Source organism: Myotis brandtii, unplaced genomic scaffold, assembly GCF_000412655.1.
Source record: "Myotis brandtii unplaced genomic scaffold, ASM41265v1 scaffold398, whole genome shotgun sequence".
Classification (NCBI taxonomy): Eukaryota; Metazoa; Chordata; class Mammalia; order Chiroptera; family Vespertilionidae; genus Myotis; species Myotis brandtii.
Window position 1 is genome coordinate 2,280,740 of NW_005365280.1, and position 13,118 is coordinate 2,293,857.

A 13,118-nucleotide genomic window follows, 5' to 3' on the forward strand; every position below is an offset into this window, starting at 1 on the left:
TAGCAGGAAGGCGGGGGGCCAGTTGGGGAGAGAAGGCTCGCAGGCAGAGTGGTTAGGAGCAATCAGGCAGGCAGACAGGTGAGCGGTTAGGAACCAGCGGTCCCGGATTGTGAGAGGGATGTCCCAGATTGGAGAGGGTGTAGGCCGGGCTGAGGGACACACACACCCTTCCCCATGCCCTGCACGAATTTCGTGCACTGGGCCACCAGTAAAGCTATAATAATCAAGACAGTTTAGTGCTAGCAAAAGGATTGATACATAGATCAATGAGAAATAGAAAGTCTAGAAATAGAGCCACAATGTGGTCAAACGATTTTGACAAAGGTGCAAAGGCAATTCAATGGAGAAAGTATAGTCTTTTCAACAAATGGTACACACTAAAGAAATTGGACATTCATGTTAAAAATATGAATCTTAATCCATACCTCATGTCACATACAAAAATTAACTCAAATGATTTACAGGCCTAATCTGAAACCTAAATAAAGCTTCTACAAGAAAACATAAGAGAAAATCTCTGTGACCTTGGGTTACACAAGAATGATTACATCAAAACCATGAACCATAAAAGCAAAAAAAAACCCAATATGTCAAATCTCATCAAAAGAAAAATTCTCTTAAAAGACATTAAGACAAGTCAGAGAAAAGGATAAAAACATTTGCAAAATACATTTCTAATAAAGGACTTATACCCTGAATAAGGAACTCTTGAAACGCATTAATAAGAAAACAAGCATATTAAAAACAGGCAAAAGATTTGAAGAGATATTTCACTAAAGAAGATATACTGATGGCAAATAAGCACATGAAAAGATTCTCAATGTCATTAGGGAAATACAAATAAAAACCACAGCAGTTGGAGTTCCACTATATGCCTATTAGAATGACTAAAATAAAAAACAGAAAATAAGCTGCTGATCAAAACAAGTGCTGGCCAGAAGCCTCTTACATTACTGGTGGGAATGCAAAGTGGTACCAGCCACTTTGGAAAACAGTTACAGATTATTATAAAGTTTAATGTTGTTTTTTTTTAATATGATCCAGCAGTAAAACTTCTAGGTATTTACCCAAGAGAAATGAAAATTAATGCTCACATCAGCTTTATTCACAATAACCAAAAATTGTAAATAATCCAAGTGTTCTTTCACTGCCAAATGGATAAACAAACTGTATTATAACTCAGCAATAAAAAGGAACTAACTATTGATATATGCAAAAATACAGATTGAATTCATGCATCATATTAAATAGAATAAGCCAGATTCAAAAGATTACATATAATTACATATATAAGTAAGTTTATATAACATTCTGGAAAAACCAAAACTATAGGGAAATAAAACAGATCAGTGGTTGCCAAAGGGTAGAAATAGGAAGAGTGGTTCATTAAAGATGCACAATGTAATATTTTGAGGTGATGAAAATGTTTCTTCAATATTTTGATTACAGAAGTGGTTACACAACTGTATGTGTTTTGTTAAAATTCAAATACTCTTAATAAAGGTAAATTTTACTATATGTAACTTACACCTCATTTTTTTTTTAAAAAAAAGGAATCATCACACTTCCTACACACACACACACACACACACAAATGTAATGTACAAAAAGTATGCTTAGGTCTAAAATAATGTTCATATAGTCCCTAAATGAAAAGAATTTTGTAATATACACATCTGTCATTTTACCAAAGAATGATTGAACCAAAATTCATTGAGTGCCAAGTTACTTATCAATTTTTTAAATAACATCAATCCTTCTTTTTTTCAAACCAACCTGATACGGTGTGTTTTGTAGTTTAGGCTGTCTTACAGCAGCTGCTGCCCCACCATACGTTGTTTTTCCAGGATAAAAAGGAGAATCTCCAAGCTGACTTGTTTTAAGGAATGAAGAACTCCCAAGTGACTGCACAGAAATACAATGATAAGTTATAAGCAATAAACACTCTAAATTAATGTGATTAAATCACTTCCAATTAGTACTCACAGGGGAAAGTGTCCCAAAGGCAGACAAGTTGAATGCTGGTTTCTTTGAGCTGGTGGCAGTGTGCTGTGAGAGTGAATGAGACCGTTCAGCCTCTGGGGACCACAGGGGGAGCACTGAAGTATTCTTTGAAACAGTTATATCTGAAACAAAAATATGTAATGCATAATAACAGCATTAATTGTAATTTTTATAAATAGAAAATGAAAATTAAAACTAAGTTAGAAAAAATTATACTATGAAATTTAATTTTACTACCAAATGCCAAGAATACCTTTATCAGAAGCTCTTGAAGAAAACCCACTGGTAGTTGAGATGTTATCATCATCATGCTGAGAGGTAGAATCTTTAATTTCCTTTACAAGGGAAAATCCAGAACTGCCAATTGGGAATGCCGAGGATGTGGAGGGCTGACAGTGTAATGTAGGAGATTCCAACATGGAGAAATTCAGATGGCTCCGATGAAGAGAAGGCCTTGTTAATACATCTGGATAATTTGAAGCAGTACTAGTTGTTGAGGGTTCTTAAAAGAAAAGTATTAATATTGAATATATAACTTTAAAAAAGCAAAACAAACACAACAAAATGCTGGTTTTACTTTGAGAAAGCATACTATATACTAAATATAACTTCAATTCAAATCACTGAGGCCTCCCATGATAAACCCAACTGAAACATTCTTTAGCCAAAAAAAAGTTTCAAATAACTGAAATTAATTTACCTAAAATAGTGTCAAAATATATTTCACTGTTCACATACCAACTTCCAAAAGTGATTTTCCTTGAATTAATCCTATATAATTAAAGGGTAATATGCAAACTGACCCTAACAGCAGAACGACTGAGAATGACTGGTCACTATGACACACACTGACCACCCAGGGGGCAGACGCTCAATGCAGGAGCTGCCCCCTGGTGGTCAGTGTGCTCCCACATGGGGGAGCTCTGCTCAGCCACAAGCCAGGCTGACGGCTGCCAGCACAGCAGTGGTGGCAGGAGCCTCTCCTGCCTCCTCAGCAGTGCTAAGGATGTCTGACTGCAGCTTAGGCCTACTCCCCGCTGGCAAGTGGACATCCCCCGAGGGCTCCCGGGATGCCAGAGGGATGTCTGACTGCCAGCTTAGGCCCGATCCCCCCGGGGAGCAGGCCTAAGCCAGCAGATGGACATCCCCTGAGGGGTCCCAGACTGGGAGAGGGTACAGGCCGGGCTGAGGGCCCCCCCCCCAGTGACAAATTTTTGTGCACCAGGCCTCTAGTATCAGTATAAAAACCATTAGTAAGAAAATCGAAGCTATATAAGACATTCACAAAACAAAAAGGATAGCCCTGGCCAATGTGGCTCAGTTGAATGGAACGTTGTTCCATGCACTAAAAGGTTTCAGGTTTGATTCTTGGTCAGGGAACATACCCAGGTTGTGGGTTCAATCCCCAGTCGGGAAAGTCCAGGAAGCAACCAATCAATTTTTCTCTCTCATATCAGTTTCTCTTTCTCTCTCTCTCTCTCTCTCTCTCATATCAATAAACATATCCTCGGTTTGATGATTTAAAAGAAAAAGGGGGGGGGTAAGTCTATTCCTCTAGAAACCACTATTAAATGTGTACATTCTCCCAGATAATTTACAATAGTCCCCCTTTCTCCATGAAAGTTATGTTCAAAGACCCCACTGTGGATACCTGAAACTGCAAACAGTACCAAACCCTATATATACTATGTTTTTTTGGCATACATACCATTAATAAGGTTTATTCTATAAATTAGGCACTGTAAGAGATTAGCAACTAATAAAATAGAATAATTATAACAACATGCTGTAATAAAAGTTATGTGAATGTGGTCATTCATTTCAGGGGACACTTTGCTCAAGTCTTTGTATAGGCTCAATGCTTTCTGGCACAATATATTATCACTCAGAACATGTTTTCTGTTCGTATCTTCCACCCACAAATTTAATGCCCTTTCCATCTTAACTAAGCACTAATGCACTGAAGCTGTAACTTTTGAAGCCGCAAAAGTTCTAACAGCAAAAATAGCACAATTTTTTTTTACCTTCTTCACAATTTCACAGATAGAAGACTCATTCTTAACCGTAGATTTTAGCAGCCTCAGCATAGGATTTTCTTTCGTTCCCTATTAGGTTGAGAACTTTCTCCTTTCACTTACAGGAAGTACTTTCCAGTTTCTCTTGAGCACTTGGGGGCAGTTGAATAAGGGTTACTTGAAGAGCACTGCATTCAATCTGATAACTGGTAACTAACGAGCAGGGAGCATGTAGACGTTGGATAAAGGGATGATTCGTGTCTCAGCGGGATGACACAAAATTTCATCACGCTACTCAGAACAGCATGCAATGTAAAACTTGGGAACTGTTTATGTCTGGAATTTTCCAATATTTTCATACCACAAATGACAACGGTTAACTAAAACCACGGAAAGTAAAACAGTGGACAAGGAAAGGGGCACTACTCTGTGCGTACACAAATATATGTTTTCCCTAATCACATAATTATGCTTATGCATCCTGTTCCGTGACTTTTTTCATTTACCAATATAATTTTGTCTCTACATACAGAACATTCACTTTAAAGACCACATTGTATTGTATCATACTGATTTATTTTCATTATTTATGATTATTTCCCCAATACTCCATCAAACATGCATGCACTTTTATCTGCATACTTTTAAGAGTATTCTTTTGGATAAAGCTATGATTCTTTAAGTATGTAAGAGAGACATGAGAAGAAATTATGAAACAAATATTCCTAAGCCACTCACAAAAAAATCTGATTTTGCCCTAGCCGGCTTGGCTCAGTGGATAGAGCATCGGCCTGTGGACTGAAGGGTCCCAGGTTCGATTCCGGCCAAAGGCACATGCCTGGGTTGCGGGCTCCATCCCCAGTGTGGAGTGTGCAGGAGGCAGCCAATCAATGATTCTCTCTCATCATTGATGTTTCTATCTCTCTCCTTCTCCCTTCCTCTCTGCAATCAATAAAGAAATATATATTTTTTTAAAAATCTGATTCTGTAAGTCTAAGGTTGGGCCCATAAAACAGCCTGTGTGGTTGGAGGTATCCTGGGAATCAATAGGATACACGATTACATGGGAAAGTGCTCTGTCATAGTGGATCAGAGTACATACTCATTTTTGCTTATAACATTGTGATCCAAAAATTTCCCGTCAAATTACTCTCCCACACATAGCAACTAACAATGTACATTTCCCCTGTACTGTCACTGGATATTAACTGTTTTTGATTTGTCACCATAACATGTTAAATGGCATCATTATTTATTTAAATAAGAGGGATATTGAGCATCCTTCCCTATATTCATTGGTAATTTATATGTCTTCTATTAATTGCTTATTGATTCACACTCTTATTACTAAGATTAATAATATCAAATTTATTTTTAATCAGTAAGATCAGAGTAATATAATCTGAAATATTACAAGCAATTTTTCATTGCTGGCTGAAACCATTCATTTTGGGGTGTTTTTTAAAATCACTTTCTATTTCTCAATTACAGTTGACATATAGTATTCTGGTATCTCAGCTAGGGATTTAAGGAGGTGTTGTAGGGTTTCTAAATTCTGGCAGCCCTGGAACTTCAGTGTTCTCAGCACTGCTTTTTTCCCAAGCACTGCTCATTTAGAATGTTTTCTCAACTCTCTAGCAGCTGTTATTTGGTAAGCCTTAGGTGGGCTCATCCTCTCTGGATACTCCCATGTGGACTTATGGAGGCCTACACCGTTTTCTACTGTTCAACGCCCTTAATTCTCATTTCTGCCTGATGTGTTTTTGCTTGGACTTCAGTGCTCTGCCAAGTCTGAAAATGTTCCCAGAGAGCTAGGTAGAGATAAAGTTGACTTTGTGAAGTTGTGTGTGTGTGTGTGTGTGTGCATATGTGTCTATTGTCTGAAAGTTGTTGTTTCTTGTATTTTATCCAACTTTATAGTTATTTGCTAGTCTGGGAAACCTGTTATTCCAACCTAACTGGAAGAGTCTTTTGGAAACTTGACAAAGGATTCTAAAGTTTTTGAAAATACTCTTGAAGATGAATATAGAAATTCTAAAAAAGAATAAGGGGAATGAATGTGGGTAGGCTGAAATAACTTTTAGAGCCATTAAATGTGTTCTAAAGCTATCATATTTAAAACATTATAGCACTGGTACAAAAATATAGATATGTCATTGGGGGAAGTCTTTTGGAATTTAGTGCAGATGGTCTCTGACTTAACTAAAAATCATTCAACTTAAGATTTTTTGATCTTATGATGGTGAGAAAGCAATATATATTAAGTAAAAACTACTTTGAATTTTTATCTTTTTTTTTTTTTTGAGATAGCAATGTGCAATAAGATCCTCTCCTGATGCGGCTCCCAGTCAGGCATTAGATCACAAGGGTAAACAACTGATACTGATACTCTACAGCAGGGGTCCTCAAACTACGGCCCGCGGGCCACATGCAAATACAAATATTGTATTTGTTCCCATTTTGTTTTTTTACTTCAAAATAAGATATGTGCAGTGTGCATAGGAATTTGTTCATAGTTTTTTTTTAAACTATAGTCCGGCCCTCCAACGGTATGAGGGACAGTGAACTGGCCCCCTGTTTAAAAAGTTTGAGGACCCCTGCTCTACAGTACACTGTGTTGCCAGCTTTTTGGGGGGATGTTGTGTTCTGAGCATCTTAAAGGTAGGCTAGGCTAAGCTATGATGTTTGGTAGATTAGGTGTATTAAAATGCATTTTTGCCCTGGCCAGGTGGCTCAGTTGGTAGGAGTATCACCCTGTACACCAAAAGGTCGTGGGTTAGATTCCCCATCAGGGCACATACCTAGGTTGCAGGTTTGGTCCCTGGTTGGGGTGTGTGCAACAGGCAGCCAATAGATGTTTCTCTTTCACATCAATGTTTTTCTCTCTCTCAAATCAATAAAAACATGTCCTCAGTTGAGGATAAAAAATACTCTTCAGAGGAAGATAATAGAATCTGGAATCTCCACATATATTATTCAAAATGACAATATTTAGTAAAAAATCACTTGATATACACACAAAAAAAGAAAACTGTTATCCACAGTGGGGAGAAAAAATAGTCAAAAGAAATTGAACCCAAGATAGCCAGGGTTATACGTAACAGACAAAGGCTTTAAAATAGTTATTTTAATATGTCCAAAGTTCTTAACAGACCTGTTAAAATTATTTGCCTAGGATCACATTCACTGGGGAGAGTTAATCAAGGGACACAAGCAATCATTCATCATTAGGAAATTGTTAATATAAATTAGCACTTTTATAGATTAAATGGAATACAGAGCCCAAAAACAAGCCCTTGCATATATGGTCAAATAATCTTTGACCGGGGTACCAAGACCACCACTCAATGGAGGAAGAACAGTCTCTTCAACAAATGGTGTCGGGAAAACTGAATATCCACATGCAAAAGAATGAAATTGGACACTTATCTTAAACAATAAACAAAAATTAACTCAAAATGGATGAAAGACCTAAACATAACATCAAAAACTTTTATAAAATTCCTAGAAGAAAACAGAGTGGAAAAGCTTCATGATGTTGGTGGTGACAATGATTTCTTGGACATGAGAGGCAACCAAAGAAAACCAGATATATGGAACTATATCAAACTCAAACACTTTTGTGCACTAAAAGACAATCCATAGAGTGAAAAGGCAACTCACGGAATGGTAGAAAGTATTTGCAAGTCATATATTTGATAAGGTGCCAATATCCAGATTATATAAAAAAAACCACAAAACAAAAAAGTCAAATAATCTGATTAAAAATTGGGCAAAGATTTGAACAAGACATTTCTCCAAAGGTGATATACAAATGACCAACAAGCATATGAAAAGATGCTCAACATCACTCATCATTAGAGAAATACAAATCAAACCCAAGAAGAGATACCACCTTATATCCATTAGGACAGCTACCATCAGCAAGGCAGAAAATACATTTGGGCAAGGATGTGGAGAAACCCTTGTGCACTGTTGGTAGGAAATAGGAAATGGTGCAGACTCTGTTCTCAAAATTTAAAATAGAATTACCATATGACCTAAGCAATTCCACTTCCGGGTATACAACCAAAAGAACTGAAAACATGGTCTCAAAGAGATCTGTTGAACCATGTTCCTAACAACATTATTCAGAATAGCCAAAAGGTAGAAACAATCAAAGTGTCAGTGACAGATGAATAAATGTGGTATATATATGCAATGGAATATTAATCAGACCTTAAAAGGAAATAAATTCTGGTATACACTACAACATGAATGAACCTCAAAGACATTAAGCTAAGTGAAATAAGCCAGTCACAAAAGGACAAAGACTGTATGATTTCTCCTCATCAACTCATTCCACTCACCTAGCAGAAAATAATCTAGACACCCAATGTTCTCAAACTGAGTAGAGTGATGGCTGAACAACTCTGTGAACATACAAAAACCACTGGACTGTACACTTTAAATGGGTTAGTTCTATGATACATAAATTATACCTCAGTGAAGCTGTAAAAAATATCTAAAGTGAAATGACAGAGTATTATTTCCAAAAGATGCCATATTCTTTTCATGGGTAATTTTAATATTTGTAAACCCCACCTTAATGCTGTAAGTGGATCCTAAAAAGTTCAAGCCTTTAAAATGTAGTCACTTAATTGTAAGATTAATGAGATGACCCAGTTGAGCTTGCTGCAGAGAAGACAGGAGCCAACTGCAGTTATACCATACCTAAATTCATGTGCTGCGGGAGGCATTATTAGTTTCATTATAATAGTTAACATTTATACAGTTCTCCCTTAGTTCCAGGACCTATTCTAAGGGCTTCACGTTTATTTTTAAAAGAATTTATGAGGTTACAGAGGAGAAAATAGATTACCTTGCCCAAAGCCACATGGCTAACAACTGATGGCATGAAAATTCAAAACCAAAGTCTAAATCAGAACTTGCACTCTTAGCTGTATGTCAGCCTTAGTTTAATAAACAAAGCGGACAAAAAAAGATACCTAATTTGAACCTGATAATCACCCTCCTCCTACATTGATTATGTATTACCCAAATTTACCACAGCCAGATAATATAAAAATATTTATATTTAGGACATGTACTAGAAGCTATCCATTATCTACACTATCATGAAAGTGCAAACAGGGAACCCAGAAGGCTGATGGACCTTGAGCTTTGGCAAGGGCTAAAAGCTATGCACCAACTGTTCTGTCAAGACAATGGTGGCTAAAGCAATTTCCTGACCTAATAGGCTCAAAGTAAATCTTTACTAATATTTACTGACCTTTAAGATAGTCTGATGCTACCGGAATTTTCTGCCTGCCTAAGGGCAAGATGTGTATTCTAAAATTGAATAAAAGCTAACAGGGTCTGGGCCCCAGTGAAGCCTTTCCACTAGAGAGAGGGTCTCCGCCTGGTGCCCCGTAATTTCCAAATTCATATTTCTTGTCTAGTGTATTCATTTGTGTGCAGCCCTTTTCTAGATCCTGAAACCTAGCCGTGCAGGTTGCGGCTTTCACGGACATAAAAGCCTATCATTCATAAAAAAATATTCATGTTCTATTTACCTTCTGTATTACTGACTGTTGGCTCAGGAGTGATTCTCCCATCATGAATATTAGCACTCTCCTCATCAGCATATATCAGATGATCATCTTCTCTATTTTCTGGCCACTGTGGTACCTCTCTGGTGTCTGCTGAGCAGCTGCATACATCTTCATTCTTGTTGAAGTATCTCTGTAGCCATCCTGGCACAATATTCTTAACAGATTCTGTAACCCTGCTAAGAATGCCCTGTTGGGGGAAAAACATGTGAGACAGTTTTAGTAATTTATCTTTTTAGGTACCAATTTACAAAGAGCCATACCAAGAAAAACACAAGTATTTCCTTCCAACAAAGTTTCCTAAAATTCAGTTACTGGGGCTAATGCTGAAATAATGGTATTTTACAAATTCTATAGACAAATTCCTACTTTTTCTTCCTCCCATATGCGTATAACCATGAGTCAATAATTACCCCAAATGGCCATACTAGAATCTTCAAGAAACTCCAATAGGCCACCGGATAAGCAAAAGTTTTACACTTAGTAATAAGATATGCACTAAAATATTAAAATCTGAGAAAAGGCATCCATTTTGATCTCAGCATATTAAAGGAAGCAGTATAAACAATACCGTCAACAGCTTCCTCAAGCAATTACTTTATTGCACAATCTTTAAAAAAAGAAAAATTTAGACAAATAAAAACTAGACTTTTTTTAAAGACAGACAATAAGAGAACTAATCTATCATAACAAACTCAAGAAATAATATAAGATACTTTTTGATGGTAAAATTTCATACCAAATATTGCCTGAAAATCTGAAGAATTAATTTTATTATGGTAACTTTTAAAGGGAGAAAAAATGTTTATCAGTATTAATATTCAGTGTAGCTTTGCTATGTGCTAGGGACTATTCTAAGCAATTTATACATATTATTCAATTTAATCCTCACAATACTTTTTTAAGTTGGTATTAATAGTGCCACTTTATGGATGAAGGGACATTGAAGTTAAATAACTTGCCCCAGATACAAGCACAACTACTATGGTATATCTAGGATAGAGTAAAAGCATAGGTGGAGATTGGCAGGACCTATAAAGTTTCAGTACTACCTTCCTGTACTTTTATTAACTTTAGGTAAAATAAGAGTAACACCCCCTCCTGCTATTACCTGATATGAATTATAATAAAAATCCAATGAAATTATGTGAAAGCACTTTGCAATTTACAAAATATAACAAACATATACTGATAATTTGATCACTAATGATGGGAAAAAACTATCAGAAACAAACTGGGGTGAGAAAACCAATTTTAGGCAACAATGACCTACATGAAGTAGCATTAGTAGAATTTCAGAGAAAAAGTCAAGCAAGGGGAAAAATGAGTTGGCAGGTACAAAAAACAATGAAGTCAAGGCAGAATACATAAATCAACCATGAAAGCAAACCCAAGACAAAGAGGCCTTGAAAAATCCTGTCAACAGAAAAGATGGAAGACACCTGATACAGGAATTTGACTCGTATTTTCCTTATTGATTAAAAAAGGGTAGGGAACAACTGGGAAATATGTAATTATTTTTCAATGTATTCTACAAACAAATATTTTAAACAGATCTACAATGTAAGCTCTCTAGTAAACACAAGAAGCCAGCAGCCCTAGAATACTCACTACTACAAACACAACTGCACTGTTCCCTTTTTCTATGCTAATGTTACGTAGTATTAATTACTTTGGAAACAGATTATAAACCTACATCCAAATGTAATATTTATAAAAAACATACATATATATTGTTTTTACGCCAAATGTAATTAATATTTATAAAAAACATACATATATATTGTTTTTACATATTACTTATACTTAATATTTAATTACCCCCCTCATATTTCAAAAGACTTGAAAGTGCTATCAAGCTACAACAATTCAAATAAGACCTGAAAAAATGTAAGACACATATTTGATATGAAATGATAAATTAGCTAAAGCACTATAGCGAGAATTTAGTAAAGTAAGCCTTTTGTGGACATCCTCTAAGGTGTTTAGCTACTAAAAGTATTAGAGATTCCTGTGATCCCTACTCACCTGAGGCAAGTACAGAACTTAAATTAATATCATACTTAACCAAAGATCACATCTGTGGCAGCATTAGATGTTGTGGAAAATAATCAGTAATCAAAACTAAACAGTCAAAATTGATATAATAAAGCTCATTAACTAAAGCTAAAGAACTTTGCTTGGAGACCTTCTCTTTTCTAAACTAAAATCTAACCAATTTATCTATCTCAGCCCACAGCAACTTAGAACAAGAAAATTACAGTGAGTAAGAGCACAAAGAACTTGACAGTAAAAAGAAATACAGACGATAAAACTGACCTGGAACCATTATAAGAAAAAAACATGACTGTACTTCAGTATATATTTGTATGATAAATGACCTTAAGTAATCAAGAAAAGTTAAATTAAGCTCAGTATACTCTAGTACTAGTGGTCCCTTTACCAGTAATATCAACACCATCTCAGGCTCTTTCCCAGCTCTACAAAAGTCAGGAGATAGGGCTCACCTGTTTTAGCAAACACTCCCAAATGTCTTTGATGTATGCTAAAATTTGAGAATCACCCTTCTAGTTAAAGAGAGCAGGAAATTAGATACATTTAACACAATTACAATACATTTTAGGGGAAAGTCCCTCTATTAGAGGTTAATAAAATTATGTATACTTAAGTCTTAAGATTGTTATCTGGAAAACATAATGTGGAGCACTAGTCAGACAATTAAAATACAGGGTGGGCCCTGACCAGTGTGGCTCAGTGGATAGAGCGTCGGCCTGCGGACCAAAGGGTCCTGGGTTCGATTCCGGTAAAGGGCATGTACCTTGGTTGCAGGCACATCCCCGGTAGGGGGTGTGCAGGAGGCAGCTGATCGATGTTTCTCTCTCTTCGATGTTTCTAACTCTCTATCCCTCTCCCTTCCTCACTGTAAAAAAAAAAAAAAAATCAATAAAATACAGGGGGGGGCCTGCCTGGTGTGGCTCAGTGGTTGAGTGTCAACCTATGAACCATGAGTCACGGTTCGGATTCCAGGTCAGGGCACATGCCCTGGTTGTGGGGCTCCGTTCCCAGTGTTGGGCATGCAGGAAGCAGCCAATCAATGATTCTCTCCCATTATTGATGTTTCTCTCTCTCTCTCCCTCTCCCTTCCTCTCTGAAATCAATAAAAATATTTTTAAAATAATAAAATAAATAAAACACAGGGTGGGGGAAATGTAGGTTTATAGTTTTGAGTACTCAAAAGTTTATTCTTCCATTATTATTTATTAAGTATTGTATTCTTTTCCATATGAACTGTAAGCCTACTTTTGCCCCACCCTGTATATCATAATAAAATATCCTATCTAATAATAGACAAACATGGTAATTGACCATACCTTCACTACACCTCCCATTGGCTACTCAGCACAATATGCAAATTAACCACCAACAAAGATGGCGGCTAATTTGCATACTGCAGGCAGGGCGGGACAGCGCCATCCCGCCTGCTCTGCCGCCATCCGGGCCTGCTATC

General features: G+C 36.6%; 1 protein-coding gene across 4 annotated transcripts in view; it reads right to left on the reverse strand.

The window, feature by feature from the left end:
- The window catches only part of NUP153 (nucleoporin 153kDa), a 71,355-nt gene that overhangs the window by 45,518 nt on the left and 12,719 nt on the right, over positions 1–13,118 (reverse strand). For all 4 annotated transcript variants that reach the window (XM_014545185.1, XM_005873038.2, XM_005873037.2 and 1 more), the window contains exons 2-5: positions 9,575–9,800; positions 2,258–2,506; positions 1,987–2,126; positions 1,777–1,905 (exon numbers count right to left, since the gene is read on the reverse strand). In XM_014545185.1, the coding sequence (XP_014400671.1) occupies positions 1,777–1,905; positions 1,987–2,126; positions 2,258–2,506; positions 9,575–9,800 (744 nt within the window). The remainder of the gene's footprint in view (positions 1–1,776; positions 1,906–1,986; positions 2,127–2,257; positions 2,507–9,574; positions 9,801–13,118) is intronic.